General features: G+C 42.6%; 1 protein-coding gene across 2 annotated transcripts in view; it reads right to left on the minus strand.

The window, feature by feature from the left end:
• Positions 1 to 21,306, minus strand: part of hacd1 (3-hydroxyacyl-CoA dehydratase 1) — a 46,120-nt gene that overhangs the window by 3,588 nt on the left and 21,226 nt on the right. For both annotated transcript variants that reach the window (XM_016540924.1, XM_016540925.1), the window contains exon 6: positions 386 to 564. In XM_016540924.1, the coding sequence (XP_016396410.1) occupies positions 386 to 564 (179 nt within the window). The remainder of the gene's footprint in view (positions 1 to 385; positions 565 to 21,306) is intronic.

Consider the following 21,306-nt stretch of genomic DNA (forward strand, 5'->3'; position numbering starts at 1 on the left):
CATTTATTGTGTTTCGTCTGCTCACTCAAAGCGCAAGTAATTTATTATATTTGAGAGTTATTATATTCAGTGGCTTCTCTTACTTTTCTTAGTGATATTTAGTGCCAGTTTATAAGGAAGTGACGATTTTGTTCTCTCTGACTAGTTGGATGGAAACAGTGCTTGTACGCAAATGTTTTATGCGATATTCCAATTTTGCGCATTAGTTAAATTCGCAACTTTGGACGGAAACCCGGCTTATTAGCAGTCAGTCATGATCAATTTATTCCAACAGTAGCAGGGTTAACATGATAAAGACTGATTCGGCTGGTCTTGTGACAGAAACGTGGCAACCCCAATGAGGAAATTGTAGCATGCAAGTAGACGTTTTATTGTGAGTTCTTACACGGGATGTAGGACAGCATGACGATGATCAAGAAGTAGTAATAGTCAAAGGACACATTGTATTTGTTGGGGAGCCTCAGGGAATACATGCCAGATCTCCGCACATACGGTAAGGAGGCATGTATGGTCAGCAGTTCTCCGATTACTCCCAAGGGGTACATGACAATAAACATGTTATACCTGAGGAAGACAGGAGAAAGGAAAAAGACAAAGAAGGGAAATAAATGAGACTCAACTTGACATGAGACATCACACATTATAAAATACACGCACCAACAATTATGATGTAGCACTAGGCTAACTTTAGTTACCATGCATTACTTAACAAGATATTATTATATTACATAATTATCATGTGGTTATTTATAATCAGGCTGAAGAGGTATAATATGAAGGTTAAATTGTGAATTAGAGTAACTTAGTTTTGGACCTTTTTTTTTTTGCAGAGTAGATGGGCACTCAACCCAGTCAACACGTGAGATCATGCGATGATCACAGTGACATCACACGATTCTCATACTGTGATCCTCACCGTGTGAGTAGTATATGAAATCATTGCGAGTTCAAACGATCCTCATACTGTAATCCTCAGCGTGTGAGTAGTATATGAAATCATTGTGAGTTCACACGATCCTCGCGACCACAGTATGAGCACACAGTGAGTGTGCTGTGACCTCACATTGACCACAGTATGAGCGCACAGTGAGTGTGCAGTAACCTCACATTGCGACCACAGTATGAGCACACAGTGAGTGTGCAGTGACCTCACATTGCGAACATAGTATGAGCACACAGTGAGTGCGCTGTGTGGTTACACTTTTAGCTCACTGTGACACACACATTGTGACCACACCATGAGAATCATGTGAGCTCATGGTGACATTATTGTGAGATCAAATTGTTGACTGGGGAGTTAGTGACTCGGACTCGAGTCGCATTTTTATAGACTTCAGACTTGACTTCGGACTCGAACTGAAATGATTCCAGACTTGACTCGACTCGAGGAAAAGGATTCGTGAATATTTTAAAAGCAACTCGAGTCTTTAACAGCGCGTCAAAACACATCACATAAGTGCTCAGGGTCGTTTATGGTAAATATCTTTCAGCGCTATATAGGGCTTTATTCAAGCCCTTTCAGCTCCGAGCGCTTTCTTTATCTCTCTCTAGAGTTCAACCAAGTTCAAGAGCTGCGGATGACGCGGTTATTTTAGCAACAACAGAAACAGAAAATTATAGATTACTTTCACTTAAACACAGCAGAAAACAACAATGCTGCAAATATAGTTATTTTTCTTACTATTTATCTATCTACAACCTATGACTCTGACTATTTAAACCAGATGTGACAAGACGTTTCTGATCTACATTTAGCATTATTAATCTGTAGGTTAAGAACATAATATATATATATTGATAATATATATCTAGTAGGGTAAAACGTAATTACGCTTTCGAAATGGTCTGTTTTACCCTGCAATCATTAGCTGAAGCTGTGTGTGAACAAGAAGCGGCTGCAGAGTGTGAGTTGCTCCGTCTCTCACGCAGCCAGAGAGAGATTCTCCAGCGTTCCGCAACAACGCATAGCTGCCCGCAGATGCGCCTGCCTATAAATCGGCCTAATTTGCAGCACAATCGGCCAATGCCGATTAATTAAAAAATGCCAAAAATCCGCTGATTAATCGGCCGGCCGATCAATCGGTCGACCTCTACTCTTGGAACTTTAACTGAATACCCCTGACTTATATCATAAAGAAATACTTTATTTGTATGGTTTTGTAATATCTGTGTCAAATTATTTCCTTATGTGTCATGGTAGATCGGACTCTTATTATAGAATTTGATTACAGAAAAACTGTTTTGAACATGGTAATGGATTAAAACATAAGTAACAGGCTGGATGTACATTAACCTTATATCTTAACACCTCTTTTTTTTACAAAGCAGATCATAGATCATACATTTTGTCTATAGCCTATAAAACTGCTTCGTAAATAGGAAGATTTCAATACATGAGGATTATGAATGGGATTTTTTTAGTGAGCCATTAAATGACTTGAAACTTGACTCGGACTCGTGACCAAAGACTCGAGACTTGACTCAGACTCCAGCGACAAAGACTTCAGACTTGACTCGGACTCCAAGTTAAAGACTTGTGAACATCTCTGGAGTAGACACAGTATAAACTAATTACTAAAGCACTAAATAATTTTCCACTGTTAAAAGATTCACAACTATTTATCCAGGAATAAGAAAACAGGTACATGAGACATACATGTCTCATTGTTCAGGGATTTCCCACTCTCCAGTCTACACATGCCTGCTACATATCCCTGTGCTGAATTATTTTTCATTGCTGGTGGGGTTAAAAAATATCCCCACTGGTGATGCTACTCCACCAACAGACCCAAAAATAAAGATGCTTTTTAAAATATTGCCAAGTATAAAACTGCAATGTGATACTGGCAGAACATTTGCAATGGGCTCAATTGGAAATTCCTAAGCCCATTATCACTTGGAATCTGTTATGGATAGGGTTGGGTACCGAAACCCGGTACCAATATGGCACCGGTACCTATGTAACCGGTACTAGAACCGAATCAGAACAAAGATTTCGATGCCATGCCTGAGCGATTGATTGAAATATTTGTCCTCTGGTTCTCCGAAACGGATGTAAGAAGCATCATCACTGGCACCGCACGTGAAAAATAATTTCCTGACTGAGAAAATGCACGTGAACTCAAGTCGGAAAGCTCTAATAATACAAATCCAACAAATCTTTGTAGTAACAAGAGTGTCCATGTTGCACATTCCGACTTAAAAGCACAACTCGGGAAATGAGAGCATCTGAGGAGCGTGTCAATGCAGTAATTACACTTGCTCTGATGGCAGCAGGTAGCCTTCCGTTAACTAAGCTAAACATGCTTAAATTAAAATGCCTAAAGCTAAACTTCCCTTATATTCACATTTCTAAACCTGTTTTCCAACAAAAGAGAACAAGATAACCTTTTTACTCAACAACACCAGTGAAATGCTTCCTTTTGTGATCTGATGTGGCTTCTTGTCACAGAATGAGGCAGAAAATATGTTCCATAGGCTACTTTAAAAAGAATACATCGATTAGCAATGGATTATAAATATACTTATTATGAAAATAACAGAGATGGCTTGAATAACACAGATAAACTATATTGTCGCAGTCGAGTGTTTATTGTCTTTGTTTTATCATTCAAACCATTTATATGTTCTGTTTACTCAGTTACAGCTATAATTGCGATGCCTTTGTCCATATAAGGGATTTACTGGAGGGTCATGAGTTCCGCTACTTCTGTGACTGGATATGTAGATTTTCTGTGTGAGGGCGCCCTCTGGCATCCAGTATGAATGAAACAGACATCATGTGTTTATAGTGCTAATGACCAATCCATAATTTTTGGGGGAATTTTTATTTATTTATCATTTTTAAATAAGTACCGGTTCAGGCACCGTTTAGGCATCAGAACCGTTTTAAAAGTATCGATTTGGCACCGGTATCGAAAAAAAAAAAAAAACGGTACCCTACCCTAGTTATGGAGTTAATTTATTATTTACATATTCTCCCTTACAAATCTGCTTGATGCAGCATTTTGTATGTATATAAGTATGTTGTGGGTGTTTTAAACATTTTAAAAATAATTAATATATCATAGAGTTGTTAAATTAAACACAATCTGCGGTGATGTCACATTCGAGTTGCATTGTGGTATATGGAGCTGCCTGAAGTGTACATATGAAGTAGACTTGCTCCCTTACTCAAAATCGAGGGGCTCCATCATTATAAACTTCTCTCATCCACTTAAAGTGGAAGGTACTTCAAAATGGCAATGGAGAAATTATGTAAGTTTGTGAGTGTGTGTCTAAAACCGAAGTGGAAATCGTGAAATTTAGTGGTTTTTCAAACTGGTCTTGGAGCAACCCCAGCACAGCACATTTTATATGTCAGCCTTATCGGACACACCGACTTCAGGTCTTACAATCTCTTGTCCACACTTTTGGATTAAAAGTCCTAATGGACATTGTTTACTGATGACCTGTAATTACCAGAGTATACGCTTTACGTACAGTAAGTGTGCTCCTCTCAGTTGCTCACGGCCCAAGTGAACGCTCCACTCGTAAAAACTTTGAACAGTGACACTGACAATGCTAGGAACGCCATCACTTTGGGGTGTGTCTTTAGAAAATGTATTTAATCTATGTTTAGTTCAGTGCACAGCCAATAATCATCATAGATATATGTGAATACAATTGGAAAGATGCACTGTCTTTTAAAAGTAAATATACTGTGTCAACAGGCACCGCAGAGAACAGAGAGCGCATGGTAGAAGGGAGAGGATTTTTTCCACACATATTAGTTTATTTGGAATGCCAGAAGAACACATTATCCGAACATATAGTTTGCCAAGCCATGTTATTTTTAATTTGCTTCAGGAAATAAAAGACGACTTCGAACCCTCAACCAGGAGTCACGCAATACCAGGTCTATCAAAACTTCTTGCAACCCTTAATTTTTTCAATATACTGTGGCTTTTTTATTTCTTTATTCTTTATTTGTGACTACGCTAATTTGCGCTGCACTTGGTATATTGCGTTGGTCAATATGTAAATGAGATGTTGCGTCTGTGTCCTTTAATTTGCACATTGTTAGTAAATCACCCGCTGAAATTTTCCCTCCCATCGGCGCTGTTTTGGAATTGCGCTCTCGCGCTAATTTACCGTTTAGTAAAACTGGCCCCAATACTCTTCCCCTGTAGGACAACTGGGTTAGCAACTATTTCCACCTAGACAGTCGGGTGCATAATTTTTCGTCTATACCCTCCCAATCCAATTTTTGAAATTCATTAGAACCAAAATAAATACCTAAAGTCTTAAAACCTAATCCCCATTTAAGGTTTCCAGGCAGCTGTAATTGTCACAGCCATCTGCTGGAGTGCCCAGGAAAGCTACCAGAGGGCACTCCTCCCGGATCATTGCCCAGTGCTTGTGGACTTCAGTTTCCATCACCCTTTGCTCTGATTATTGGTCCATTATACCCTCAGCTGTGTGTGATTAAGAGTTACTCAGCTCACCTGTATTTATACCCTGTGGTCGGTGTCTTTGGTTGCTGCAGTATTGCTTGTTAATTTATGTTTGTGGGTTCTGTGTTTGTGGATTACCTTGTGCAATGTTTTCTACTTTTTTTCCTTGATGTGGATTACTGTTTTGGGACTAAAATAAAGCTGTTATTGGATCTTCAATATTGCCTCAAGAGCATTCCGTGACAGAATAGTGCAGCCATCACCGATCCAGCAGCTAGTGAGTGGCTACTAGTCTTTTGAAAATGGGCTTTAAGATTTATCCACCAGCCACTATGAAGGAGCGGATGGCACTGATGGCTCTGTGCCAGCAGGGGATGGAGGTAGGAGGCTTCGCCCAGTGGTTTTGGACTTCGTCGGTTGGGCTGGATCATAATGAGGCTGCACTCAAGGATTTCTTTAATAGTTGTGTGGATGGTCCTCTGCCCCAGTGGGAGATGGAGGGACTTAGGAACCTGGACTTCTGGGGCTTCGTCAGGTATCTCCATCATTGTAGTCAGTGGGCCACACAAGGTCAATCAGAGCCCTTCTGCAGGGATTTTCCCACCAGCCCTGGCCTTCTGACTCCTACTGAGAAGCGAAGGTTGAGAAGGAAGAGGGCCGCTAACTCCCCTCCGGTCAATCCAGAGCCCACTCCAGAGGAAGCTCTTCCAGAGCCCCTTCGCAAGATAGCCGCCACATCATGGATGTCACGCCACAGTCTTCAGCCTTCACGGATGCCACTCCTGTGTTCCCGGTCATCGTGAACATTGCTCTTGAAGACACTCAGGCATTTAAAAGACATCTGGGACTGATCTCTAGTTTGGCAGAGTGACCACTGATTTCGGCCAGAGCAGCGGGCTTCTCAAGGGCCCCAGCACTGGTTGTCACAGAGACTGTTCCATTCCATGGGTCCACTCACGAACCTGCTCCAGTTCGGGAGCCTTCAGAGTCCACTCCAGAGCCCACTCCAGTCCGGGAGTCCTCAAAGTCCACTCAAGAGTCTGCTTCAGTCCGAGAGCCCTCAGAGTCCACTCATGAATCTGCTCCAGTCTGGGAGCCCTCAGAGTCCACCAATGAACCCACTCCAGTCCGAGAGCTCTCAGAGTCCACTCATGAACCCAAAAAGCTTTTTCCTGATCCAGGGAGATCAGACCAATTTTTGTTTTTAAGAACTCTGCAAATATCTAAAATATCCAGAATCAAAAACAGGAACACTATATGTTTGATTGTTATGCACAGTACTATTAAAAGGGGATACTTTTTATAAGCAAGGCATTTAGATAAAATTTTGTATTCAGTAGTAAATAAAGCGACTGGTCTCCAGTTCTTCAAAATATATAAATCCCCCTTTTTATGCAATAATGACAAAACAGCACATTGACAAGACAGGCAACATACTATCTATCCTCATAAAGATCCTGGTCAATACAATGCCAAAAGTGTTTTTAAAATTCAGAATGCAAACCATCAATGCCTGGAGATTTTCCTGAACTAAGCTGACCCACAGCAGAAGTTAGTTCTTTATAGGATATATATCTATATCTAAAGCAGGCTTTGAAAAGGAGTCTATTTGAGGTTAATCTTGAAAAAAATTGTGCAGGCCAGTTTGCAGCACAGTACTCAGCAGTGTAAAAATGTGAATAAAATTCCACTGCATGACAACTGGTACCATATGTCATCCTCCCATCATGAAGATGCGAGCAGAAATTTTTTTGTGCTTTGCCACTTTACGTTTTGAATGAATGAATGAATAAAAAATAATTGATAGCCTTGTAATGTTTCCTAGTTTCTTTGTTTTCTGAGTTTTATAGTTCTCAGAGTTTCCTATAGGGCTGCACAATATATCGTTTCAGCATCGATAGTCACATCGCAGGATGTGCAATGTTTAGTATAGTCTACTGATCGTTATATTTATACTGATTTTTTTTTTTTTGCTCACACACAGATACAGTGTCTACACTGAACGCGACAGCTGTACAGAGATACCCATTTTAAATACATTTAGTAGCAGAGCTACTGCATGCGATTTTCAGTGCTGGAAATCCATTATCCTTTGTTGAAACTTCCGCGTCGTTGTGGAGATCGCAGGTCACGGTCGCTTAGCAATGGCAGACGCCACGAAAGCACAAGCTCCCGAGCACTTTGGAAAGAAGGAGAAAGCGGTACGACTGGCGTTTTCCCACGTGTGACATGTGAATGGCCCCAAAGTCTGTCTACACTGGACGCGACAAAGTGACCATTACCAATCATTTGAACTTTTTGTCAGTATGTCATAAGAGAACACGGCATCAGTTTACTGTCGGGGATTTGTCGTGCCACGCCGCATCCAGTGAGATATATCCAGCTGCAACTTTTGCTTCCAGTGTAGACAGAGCATCACTGATTATAATGGATTCATTGTATTTTGTCTTGTTGCGCCGAGCCACGCCGCTCGCGTCCAGTGTATGTGAACACTGAATTCTGTTCCCTTCTGCTTCTATTTGTGCCTGCAATACTGTGCTCTGGAAGTATCCTTGTAAACGCAGTTGCTTATGGCTTAGGTGAAGGGAAACAATTGAGAAAGAAAATGGATGTGTAACAGTATATTGGTTTACAGCAGTTTAATGTTCCTGAGGCTTTCTGTGTTAATGAATGTTAATCAAACAACAAAACACAAAGAAAAATCACTTTTGTAGTTTTAACACAGATTTATTAGATTTAATTTATACAGTGAAGACTATGCAGTGTTATTTTACATTTGATTATTCAATTTCTGTACCTGAATACTGTTAGACGTACCTGAAAAATATAAAGCACAGCTTATTTCATTTGTATCTTTGTTCTGTTATATTTATCTATGCTTGAAATTTGCTTATTTCCTATGCTGATTTACACCCCTACAAAATCACCTCAATCATTGATTATTTTTCCCCCCCAAATAAACTATTCAAGTCATGTGGTGATTTTTTTTCATATTGCAATATATATCGCAGAAAAATAAAATATCGCAATGTGAGTTTTTCCCAATATCGTGCAGCCCTAGTTTCCTTGCCTTCGTGTTTTTGATCTTGGACTGTTTCCTTGTTTTTGATTGTTTGCTGCCTGCCCCGACCATTGCCTGTTTATTGGATTACTCTTTTGGATTTGCCTTGGATATTACCGTGTTGCTGGTGTTAGACCCTGCCTGTCTGACTACGATCTTAATAAAGCTGCATTTGGATCCTCAACTCTGTCACGCTCCACAGGTTACATAAATAAAATAAAAAATAAATAAAAATGCATGGAACATCCATGTCTGCAACAGAAATAAAATGAGACCTTACCTTTTCACACTCTTATTTAAATAGGCTAACAGAGACTTGTCATTTGCACTTATATATTGTTGCTCTTTTGTTAGTTTTGACTGCTTTTATTGTCCTCATTTGTAAGTCGCTTTGGATAAAAGCGTCTGCTAAATGACTAAATGTAAATGTAAATAAGTGTAAATGTAAATGTAAATCCCAACTCCATCTTTTTTTTTTTGCTGTAGCTTACCATTCAACCAAGGATCATATTGATGAATTAACTCTGCTTCTATAGATGATATCTCATTCTCAGTAGACTCAATCATTTATTTGAACACTTTAGTAGAATTAGCAGTATATTGCAGGCAGAACATCTATATTGACTTTTCCTGTATTCCACCACTGTCTTAGGATTTCAAAACTAGTTTTTTTTAATTATTTAAAAGATTGGCATTTCATTTCATTGGCGTAATAGAATAATAAATAATGTTACTACTCAAGTGTTTAGGTACATTCTGTCCAAACAAGCAGCACTTACTCTATTATTATTATTCACCTTGATCAATGTGTATTACATCAAATCAGGGTGTTTAACTCTCCATATATTCAAAAGATCATTAGCCTTAATTAAAATACTGTAACATTCATCATGCTGCAGTGTAAACATTCACATTATATCTGTATCATAGTATATATAACGTTTTTATTATATGACAGCAAAAAAACAAAAAAAACAAACATCCTTGTTTCGTATATGTCACGCTGTGGTGGAATGAACACATGAAAAAGATGAAGGTCAATGCAAATATTCTTTTAATAAATCCACAAGAGGGTAAATACAGGACAGGCAGGCAGGCGACACCCATATAGACGTAGTAGACTGGATGAGGGAACACAGGACAGACTGAACCTAAATACACAGGCAAATGATGATAATTAACAAGACACACTTGAACCAAATGACATAATCAGACATAGACAGTAAACTAGGTCAAACTGAGCACATGGGGAATGAAAACACAACAAAACAGTCCTGGGGTGTGATAGTTTGCCCCCCTCCCGGAAGGCGCAACCTCGCGCCGCAGAGACAAAGGGAGGGACAGAGGGGGACTTTGGAGGATGACAAAGGAGTGGATATGGGATGGTGACAGGGGACGGCAAAGGGCTGGCAGGAAGGCAGGCTGACAATACAGGTGGAGGTTCAGGCTGAGGACAGACAACTGGTAGGAGGATGACGAACAGAGTCCAGGGTAGAGACGACAGAGGGAGGAGCCATGGAGGAAACAGGAGGAACCAGGGCAGATCAGATGGAGGGAGGAGCCAGGATGGAGACAGAAGGAGCCAAGGTGGATCAGACAGAGGGAGGAGCCAGGAGGAAACAGGAAGAGTCAGGCGGGACCCGGACCCCAGCCAGGATGGCGGCCCACGGTGGAGCCGACGGAGGGAGGAGCCATGGTGGAGGAAGGGTTGATGGCTCCAGGGGGCTGACCGACGGCAGCGGAGCAGGTGGTGGTGAAGCCCGAGGCAGAGACGGAGAGCCGAAGAGCCAGGGTGACGCTAAGTATCTGTAGGGCCAAGACGAAGCAGTTGGCTCCGGCAACCGAGGTGAAGGCGGGGATCCGGAAGGCCGCATTGGAGCAACAGAGGACCAAGATGGAGGCGGAAGGAAGGAGGAGCCTGACAGAGCCAGAGGGACGGAGTGACGAGGCACAGCCGGAGGAGTGGAGTCCCAAGGCAGAGGATGGTTGACGACTGACCAAGGTGGAGCCAGAGGGACGTTGGGAGCCTGGCGGAGCTGGTGAACTGACGGGCCATGGTGGAGAGGAGGGAGCTAGGAGCCATGTTGGAGCCGCTGGGTCAACGGGCCGAGGCGGAGTCTAGGACTCAGAGGCTGAAGGCGGAGACAAGGGATCCTCCAGCCACGACGCCGTTGGAGACTGGCAGACCTGCGGCAATCTTACCACACAGATGGTGGACTGTGGGTGAGTTGAGGGGCTGATAGGAGACAGCGGAGGCGATGGTGAGGACTGGTGCAGAAATGGTGGGAGAGGGAGACTGGGCGGGAGTTCAGGATGATCAGGGGGGTTTGAAACGGTGTGTACTGCCCACACACACCATAAGGCCACTTCCAGCATCGTGAGCGCCAGCGACAGGGGAACAACCTCCGTTGTCATTATAATACAGGCATTTAGTTCAGGGCAGACTGATATTTCCAGGTAGACAGACAGTTCAAGAAAGCCAGTTCAAATACGACCTCCGTTGTCTAGGATGCCGGGTGTATTCAAAGCGATAAAGCGACATTACTGTCTACAGTGCGTGGAATGGTGTGCTGTGATTGGTTGAGCGGATATATCGCATTCTGCAGAGAAGGGAAAAAAGGCGTTTGTCGCGTTTTTGAAAAAAAGGGAGGAAACATGACAGAATAACTCTGCGGATATCGCATTTTGTGTAAAATAAAAAATTTACTTTTCAAAACCGACCAGATACAATACTGATTTTGGTGGAAACTCATTTTTTTTATTTTGGTTTTGGAACCAAACTCTTCACATATATATATATACACACAGTATATATATACAGTATATACACTGAACAAAATTATAAACACAACACTTTTGTTTTTGCCCCCATTTGTCACGAGCTGAACTCAAAGATCTAAGACTTTTTCTATGTACACAAAAGGCCTATTTCTATCAAATATTGTTCACAAATCTGTCTAAATCTGTGTTAGTGAGCACTTCTTCCTACTTCACTCGCGTTCCAATATCCACGTAAAACAAAATGTTGTGCATAACATCATGGCGGTACGGTGATAACACTTAACGGCACAGATTTTGTTACATATTTAAAGTAAGCAGTGTGTTGTTTTTCCATGTTTGACTGACTGTATTTTATTATGATAATGAACAGGCTGCATTGTCAAGGTAGCAATGCTTAACTGTGTGCGCGCCTGTAAACATAGCTAGGCTATTTTAGTTCCCCTCACTACACAACAAATCCTTTAAATTAACAGTATTTAGAAAAGAACAAGAATTAAAAATATAGGAAGCTATAGCAATATAAATGACAAGCCAAATCAAATTCATTTAGGCTACAATGAAACTGAAACCAACATTGGGTCTCTCAATCGACACAAAATCAAATGTTTCCGTATTCGCAATGTATTTGAATGCCAAATTATTATTTATTATGTAGCCTATCCTACTTCACTCGCGTTCCAATATCCACGTAAAACAAAATGTTGTGCATAACATCATGGCGGTACGGTGATAACACTTAACGGCACAGATTTTGTTACATATTTAAAGTAAGCAGTGTGTTGTTTTTCCATGTTTGACTGACTGTATTTTATTATGATAATGAACAGGCTGCATTGTCAAGGTAGCAATGCTTAACTGTGTGCGTGCATGCGGCACCAGCGCAATCACTTGAATTTTTTCCTTCTAACAGTGGAAGAAACTACTCCTTTTAGTCATAAAGATAATCGGAATTGTAAAAGGTTTGCCTTTATTTGTGTACATTCACAATAAAAACTAATCTTTGTGGTTTTGTAAAATAAGCCTAAAGAAAAATAGGATGCCACTTTCTGCTGTCTGGTTTCCTTTCGCGCAGCACAAAAATGAACCGAAACTCTGCATACTAGGATACTTGTTGCACAGCTTTTCTTTCATTTTATTAATTTATTAAGTAAAAATATATTTCTTGTATAGGCCTATTTATTCATTAAATAAATAAATAAATATATGCAGGCTGCAGGTGCGTGATGTGATATCATGACCATGTGAATCGGGGGAATCCCGGGAAACAAATGTTAGTATTTTTGGGGTCACAGACACTTATCCTTTCTAATTTAATTAAATTCTAATTTAAAATAATCTTGTCGGTTAACGGTTAATAATCAGTTAACGAGCGAATTGGCAAGGCAACCCCATCTTTGTCTTTTGGCTTTGTTCATTTGGAAAATTTGATCTGTGGCATTTTATTATTCCAGATAAACTTTGATAGGTGTTTATTAAGATCTGGACATTCTATTAAAGAAAATTTACTTTGTAATTAACTAGGTATAGATTGGAGTAAATATAAAAGCTTGGGAAGGATATTTCTTTTTCTTTACATTTATTCTCCCTAGAAATTAAATTGTGAGTAAACACCTGTCAGCAATACACAAGACGATGACACGGGTAAGTACACTTCAGCAAGGTTTATTGAAGTAGGATATGCAGAGGGGAAAGCGGTGATCTCAGGTAAGAGTCAGTTAATGAGAATCAGAGTCCAACTTATCCTTTACATTAATCCCAGTGTCCTTGCAGGTGGAGATGACCCTGGATAGCTGAGGAAGACTGGTAAGTATCCTGAGAGAGGAGCCGGGTAAGTAGATGCACATAAATTAACAACTTAGCAGACTATGAAGTTCTAGGAATAGACGAGACCAGAAAACCATGCGTGTTTGGTGCTGGCTTATGTAGAGGAACTGATGAGGCTGATGGCCGACAGGTGTAGTGATTGCCAAGTGTGCACAGGTGGCAGCCAGAGGGGATGATGGGAAATCAGTCACTGAGATGACTGGTCTTGTGACAGGCATGGGGAAAGGAGCTGTTGACTGTGACAGAAGAATTGAGATTGACTGGAGTGCTGGCTGGCATTTTAAGTCTTGGAGCGCCGGCTGGCTTGAAAATGTCTGGAGTGCCGGCTGGCTTGAGACGGGCTGGAGTGCCGGTTGGTTAGCCAACATCTGGAGGGCTGGCTGAGAGACGGGCATCTGGAGGGCCGTTGAAGACTTAGAACTGACCACCCTAGTCATATTTGGACAGACATAAGACTCTGGAACGACCTCCTTGGTCGTATTCAGGCAGACTGGAAATTCAGAATGGGCTAAAATGTCTGTGGTTATATTCCTGGACATGGAATTTTGGGAGTTCAGAAATGGTCTCCTTGGCTGAGATAGAACAAACAGAGAGTTCACTACCACTGCAGTAAAATTTGGACTGATGGGAGGCTCTAGGATGACTTCTATAGTGGAGGCAGGACAGGCAGGGAACTCACAAGCCGGCATCAACAACAGACAGAGCTCTGAGGATTGGTAGGACTCTGGAGTGAATTTATGAACTGAAGAGCAGTAAGTGGCCCAAACACACATTATGGCCACCGCTGTAACAGGGAGAGCAATCCATTGCAGAAGGGACTCGGAGTCATTCAAGCCTAGCACTGTCTGGCTGGGTACTTGTATGATGGCCCCGATATCAGGAGACTCAGGTGTAGCACTCAGGATAGCAGGAGATTCTGATTTGGTTGACTTGTCACCGGAGAATTCTGATGGTAAAACATACAGTGCTGGGCTCAGTTTTGAAATGAGAACCTGCACTGGGCTAAGTTCTGGAACGAGAACTGCCACTGGACTCTGGTCAGGGGATGGAGCCTGCACTGTACTCTGGTCAGGGGCTGGAGCAAACCCTGAGCCTTGTTCAGAGGCAGGAGCTGAAACAGATATTGGGCTGTGGTCAGATGCTGGATTAGGCTCAAGACTGAAGTCTGGAACTGGAGTCCTAACCAGGCAGTGATCCGTAGCTGGAGCTCTATCAAGGCTGAACTCTGGGGCCTGATCCATCTCTGGATTGAACTCGGGCTGAGGAGTTATCTTCTGAGCTGTGTTTGGGGACTGGAGACATCTCTGGGCTAAACTCGGGAACAGAATCCCTCTCTGGATTAACCTGTTGAGCGGTACGGTCCCACATATGGGATTTTTATTTCCGTGCCCCTGGGAGTACGGTCCCACATATGGGATTTAGAACGTTCGGTGATGTCACATAACTGCCAAATTCAAACTGTGGTTTCGCGCTTTGGCTGACGCTGAGCCAGAGAGAAACGTGCACTGCGCTTGTCATATTATCACAACTATGCAGTGTTTTTAACCACATAATGTTTATTTTAGGTTTCAGACATTTAAATACACACAAGTACTAGTAAAACAATACATTAAGAGTCCGTAAAATACACACGGATGTTTATGGAAGCAGCAATAACAATACATTCAAATATAACTTGCCGACGTGTTTTATTAATATCAGATACACATAGTGTAAGTAACTATAAACTTCACTCTATCTTCTCCCAGTTCACCGGCCACTTACTTACATGTATTTTGGGAGAAACTGATACATTTACGTGCTGTAAATCCGACTGACAGGACTCCCTTAACTGCAGCACGAACAAACATGGCGGTGCCCATCTCACGTTATTGATCATGATCAAGATCATTTATAAAGGTTTTTAAATGACAAAACACACTCATTTACACATATTTGTGAATCGGAATGTCAGATAGTTGATGGTATGGTAAGCAAGTTTATGAATATTTTGAATAAAAAAGGAAATAAAAGCGATCCATCTGTCATACAGTGTTATTGTGGCCGTGGTGTGTCACTTGACAAACATGACGCGTTGCCATGGAAACAATAAGGAGAAACGTTCTAAAATAATGGTCGCCTAAAAAAATAAAAAAAAACTCACTCTGGGGGGACCGCTAGAATATTTTAAACTCACCAGTGAAAGGGGTAAACTCGGGATCAGGAGACTTCTCTGGGCTAAACTTGGGAACAGGAGCCCTCTCTGGGCTAAACTCAGGAACAGAGGCCTTCTCTAGGCTAGATACGGGAACAGGAGCTTTCTCTGGGCTAGACTCGGGAACGGAGGCCCTCTTCTGGGCTAGACTCGGGAACAGAGGCTCTCCCAGGGCTAGACTCAGGAACCAGAGCCTACTCTGTGCTTTCATTCTCTGGAACGGATTCATGGACTGGGGCAGGCTCTGTAACAGGTTCTGGAACAGGAGAAAGCTCCTGGCTTAACTCTGTGACAAATGCAGGATCCAGGCTGGGCTCTGGGCGAGAGCGAGATGAGCTGAGTTCAGATGTTGAAGCCATCACACTGTGTTGCACTCAGTCACTGAAGTCAATTCGGCATTGGAGCCATCTCTGGGGTGTGTTCTGAACTGGGTGCTTGGTCTGGATGGAATTCTCGTATGGACTTTAGGACTGAAAGTAACTTTAGAAGGGACTCACCACAGAACTCTGAGATTTGAACAGACTCATTCCTGAACTCTGGGGTTGGAGCGGACTTGTGACTGAACTCTGGAACTGGACAGGGCTTTGGAGAAATTACAGGGACTGGATGGGACCTCAGATCAGACTCTAGAAGGGCGGTCATCTGGAATTCTGACTCTGAACAGGTGGCCATGACAGGTGATGATTCAGTGATGGTGGCCATAATGGGTGATGACTGATGATCAGCGATCATGATGGGTGAGAAATGGAGATTAGCGGCCATGTTGTGTGCTGATCCGGGACTGGCGGCCCTGATGGCTAATGACTAACGATCAAAGGCCATTATGGGTAATGACTGGAGATCGGCGGCTATGACAGGTGATGACTTGGACAAAGGACCAGATGGAGTGGATCGACACAGGTAAGTACACTTCAGCAAGGTTTATTGAAGTGGGATGTGCAGAGGGGAAAGCGGTGATCTCAGGTAAGAGTCAGTTAATGAGAATCAGAGTCCAACTTATCCTTTATATTAATCCCAGAGTCTTTGCAGGTGGAGATTGTCCTGGATAGCTAAGCCGATGACTGAGGAAGACTGATAAGTATCCTGAGAGAGGAGCCGGGTAAGTAGATGCACATAAATGAACAACTTAGCAGACTATGATGTTCTAGGAATAGACGAGACCAGACAACCATGTGTGTTTGGTGCTGGCTTATGTAGAGGAACTGATGAGGCTGATGGCAGACAGGTGTGGTGATTGCCGAGTGTGCACAGGTGGCAGCCAGAGGGGATGATGGGAAATGCAGTGCGCTGAGATGACCAGTCCTGTGACAGGCATGGTGAAAGGAGCTGGTGACTGTGACAACACCATGTTATTATTGTTTTTAAGATTATTAAGCGAGTCTGTGGGGAAAAAAAAGCCAAGATATCTGAAGCCATTTCCCGATATTTGGAAGGGGGAGATTAAGTGTAGGTGTTCTAAAGAAAAGATGTTTAAAAGTAATGCAATGGATTTAGAAAGATTTATTTTATAGCCTGAGAGACTACTATAGCAAGAAATACATTCCAATAATACTGAACTAGAACTTCTCAATGATCTTCTCATCCCACTGTAATCCCATGAAAAGCTTTGCTCTGTCTAATGACTTCTGCTAGGGGTTCAATGACTAGAGCAAAAAGCAAAGATAAAGAAGGGCAATCCTGCATTGTGCCTCCTCCTATGCAGAATGAAGCGACTGAAACATCTGATAAAAGTATGTCCTAGGTTAAATTTTTTAAGAGTGGCAAAAAGTCCCACTCAACTCTGTAAAAAGTTTTTTCAGTATCAAAGGAGAGAACAATAAGCACTGATTATATTGCTTCCATGGCCTCTTCTGAAGTTATAGGTAAATTAAGTTAATCTCTCTCTTCATCGGAAATAACAGGGAGAGAAATATTATTGAAAAAAAGCTTGAAAATCTAATTATGTAGCACTGCTTTGTGAACAATACAGTGATTCATATCAGTATCGAAAAGCATTGTTTAAAGGGTTAGTTCACCCAAAAATGAAAATTCTGTTATTAATTACCCTTATGTAGTTCCAAAACCTGCAAGACCTTCATTCATCTTTGGAACACAATTTAAGATATTTTTGATGAAATCCGAGAGCTTTCTAACCCTCCATAGACAAGCAAGTGAACTACCACGGTCAAGGCACAGAAACGTAGTAAGGTCATTGTTAAAATAGTCAATGTGACATCAGTGGGTCAACCGTAATTTTATGAAGCTACGAGAAAACATTTTGTGCGCAAAGAAAACAAAAATAAGAACTTTATTCAACAATTTCTTCTCTTCCGGGTCAGTCAGAGAGTACTACGATACATGCATGTGCATTCCTCTGCTTGTAAACAAGGAACAGCACATGCATGTTCTATGTCAACAGTGCCACACGCATACGTTGTGGTACTCTCCTGAATGGTGGTAGACTGAGAAGTCGTTAAATAAAGTAGTTATTTTTGTTCCTCTTGGGGGAACTCACGCTGCGTCGGAACACTTTAGGAGCGCCTCTGCATGACCACGCTCTGAAGCATGTGTGGAATCAGTCCAATGGAATGGCGAGACGTTATAGGTAGGATGTAAAGAACCCAGAAGCTTAAAAGCATGTGGTGGCAACAGCGACAGCTTTTGCTTCTTCAGTAAGTGCTCTGTGTCTGTTTGTCTTGCATGTTGTGTTGTGCCAGTGTACAACTTTTCTTATTTTCATCGTGAGTAAAAAGAGTAGTGACAAGCTGCGTTTTAGGCTGCATGTTCCTCCCTGCCCACACTTCATTATGGGTGGAGATACACACAGTATCTGCATTGTTTGTTTAGGAGCGGAGCACGCTCAGTCAGCTCTCAAGGGAGCTGCTCTGCTCCCGCTGGCCGCTTTTCGAGGTGGACGCCCTCGCAAGCGTTCCTCGCAGCTTGGGTCCCGCGTCTGCCGAGGCAGTGTGGCGGCTGTGGTCGTGGGGATTGCAAATGGATCTGGTGGAGGGGTTGGATACGAGCTTGTCCCTTTCTTCGCCCTCACCCACCAGATGAAGTGCTCTCTCTCTCAGGGATCGGTCTTCCCACCTGGGAGAGGGCTCGACGCTTTGCCTGTCTTCCTCCAGGGAGGTTGATGTGGAGGGCACCGATGTGGATGAGACTGTTGACTCGCCACCCCAGTCCATCCAGTACGAGGAGCTGCTGGAGGTAGTGACTCAGGCGGTGACCAAACTTAACATCGGTTGGCCTGCCGGAAAACAAGCTGGATGAGCGTCCAAAAAGCAAGCTGGATGAACATTTCCTGCATTATAAGTGGCTACCTCCACGCCGGGGCCTATCGTTTTTCCCCAATCTTTACACTGATGTGTCTAGATCATGGGCGAAAACGTTTTCAGCCTGTCTCTTCAGCCCTATGATAAAAACTACTCTAATGTCATGGGGCTGAGGGAGTACAGCTATGGGGCGATGCCTCAGGTAGAGCAGATGCTTACGAGCTATCTGTCTCCCAGGTCTGCATCGTCCCTCAAGGCCCTGCCACTACTCACCAAGCCACTTCGAACTTCCTCTGCTTTGGTGGGTAAAGCATACACAGCAGCAGGTCAGGCTGGGGCTTGCCTGCACACCAGGCTTACCAAGCCGACCTGATTAAAGAGCTTGATGAGGGTGAGGAAGTGAAAGCCTACGACATCAAAGAGCTGTGTTGGGCCGCAGACTTGTCTCTCCGTCCCTCAAAGAGATCGCTAGAGCCATCGGGGGTCTATGGCGGCCTTAGCAGCTACGGAGAGGCATCTGTGGCTGAACTTGTCTGAAATAAAGGAAAAGGACAGGCTCTTTCTGCTGGACTTCCCGCTTGTGCCTTCTGGCCTGTTTGGCGATGCAGTGAATACTGAGCTTATTGAGACCATACTCCAGTCCAGAGCTCCATCCATAAGGAAACTGTACTCCTTCAAGTGGAAACTTTTCACTACTTCTGCCTGATAGGTTCAGTGCTGGAGGTTCCCCCACCCCCCACCCCCACCCTGAAGGTGTACGTGGCAGCTTTAGCTGCTTACCATGCCCCTCTTTGTGGTCAGTCATTGGGGAGAAACCCGTTGGTTACACGTTTCCTCTGTGGTGCCCTGAGGCTGAGGCCTCTGGCATGCTCCAAGGTCCCGTCCTGGGATTTGGCTTGTGCTGCAGACTTTCTGTCATTCTCCCTTTATGGACCCGGATCAAGAGAAGCTTAATCTGGTGTGTCCAGTGAGAGCACTGGACACTTATGTCCATAGAGCTGCCCTGTGGAGGAAATGTGACGAGTTATTTGTCTGTTTTGGTCCACCCAAAAAGGGTCTCCCTGTAACCAAGAAGACTTTAAGCCAGTAGATTGTGGATGCTATATCCTTAAACCTATGAGTCCTCTGATGTCCTTTCTCCTCTAGGGGTCTGAGCGCACTCAACTAGAAGTGTGGCGGCCTCCAAGGCCTTTCTTTCTGGGGAGTCAATGCATGATATCTGCAACGCTGAGGGCTCGTCCACTCCATTTATGTTCATCAGGTTTTATAACCTCGACATGGGTGCAGCTCCTGGCAGACACCCATGCACACAAAAAGTATTCCCGTTGCTTCATAACATTGCGGTTGAACTCCTGATGTCACATTAGGGATGTTCATTTCGATTACTTCTCCTAAACAAGATTATTTAAAAGTAGAACTGAATTAAATTAGAAAGGATAAGTGTGTGACCCATTAAAATACCACAATTTGTTCTCCAGGGATTAATTTTGCATGCGAAAAAAGCAGCAAACAACAGAACACAAGGATTCACATGGTCACATCACGCACCAGCAGCTCTTCTGCATGAGAGAAAGCATAATAACACTAGGATATAATGAATAAATAGGCCTATACGAGAAATATATTTTACTTAAATAATAAATTAACACAAATAAAGAAAAAACTGTGCAACAAGTAGCATGCAGAGTTTCAGTTCATTTTTGTGCTGCATGAAAGGAAACAGCAAAATGCGGCATCCTATTTTTCTTTATTTTACAAATGAGCATCCCTATGTCACATGGACTATTTTAACAATGTCCTTACTACATTTCTTTGCTTTGACCTTTGTAGTTCCCTTGCTGTCTATGGAGGGTTAGAAAGCTCTTGGATATCATCAAAAATATCTTAATTTGTGTTCCAAAGTTGAACAAAGGTCTTACGGGTTTGGAATTACATGCGGGTGCAAAATAAATGACAGAATTTTCATTTTTGGGTGAACTATCCCTTCAATAAGTGCAGGATCATATATAGTGATACCATCCAACATCTTTAGATCTTTAGAGATTTAATTGCTCTCTCAGATCGATTTTTTAAAAATCTGATATTCTAACAATCTACCAGATTCATTTGTATAATCATTTAGTTTGGAAAGAAACAATAAATTTTGGCCCTAGCATGGCATAATGCAGACTAGTTAGTTTGAGTGGGAGTTGTACTATGCATATGTGCAGCAGTATAAGAAATAACGGATCTCCAGATTGTAGCCTTAGCTGCATCCCACCTTATAGCAGGGCAGACAGGTGAGTTTTTATTATCTGACCAGTAATTTTGTAGTGAGTCTCCTAAAATGTTGTAAAATTTTGGGTCCGACAGCAAAGACGGATTCAGTTTCCACACCTTATGCCGGTTTCACACTGGACGCACAAGCAGAGCAGAGGCAGCGCAGAAGTGGCGCATATGCAGAGCGGGAGCAGCGCGCGCCGATTGTGCTTTCATACTGAAACAGCTGAACCGCGGCTTGTGTACTGCAAATACAGACGAGTATCGTTTATTCGGTCACACTTTTCAGGTGTTCTCCGACAACTGTCTGTCATGTGCTTTGGTTTATGATATGGGCAGCATACTCTGCTGTGATGCGGCCGTGTTCCCCTCTGTCCCACACACACGTGCATATAACATGATGCATATAGGTAGTTTACATGATAAAAAGTAATCTTAAAGTTAATAAATGCCTCTAGTTTTAATAATTTAAACAGGCCTTTGAAGTTTGGGCAATAA

The sequence above is a fragment of the Sinocyclocheilus rhinocerous genome, unplaced genomic scaffold, assembly GCF_001515625.1.
Source record: "Sinocyclocheilus rhinocerous isolate Xijiao unplaced genomic scaffold, SAMN03320098_v1.1 scaffold36, whole genome shotgun sequence".
NCBI lineage: Eukaryota > Metazoa > Chordata > Actinopteri > Cypriniformes > Cyprinidae > Sinocyclocheilus > Sinocyclocheilus rhinocerous.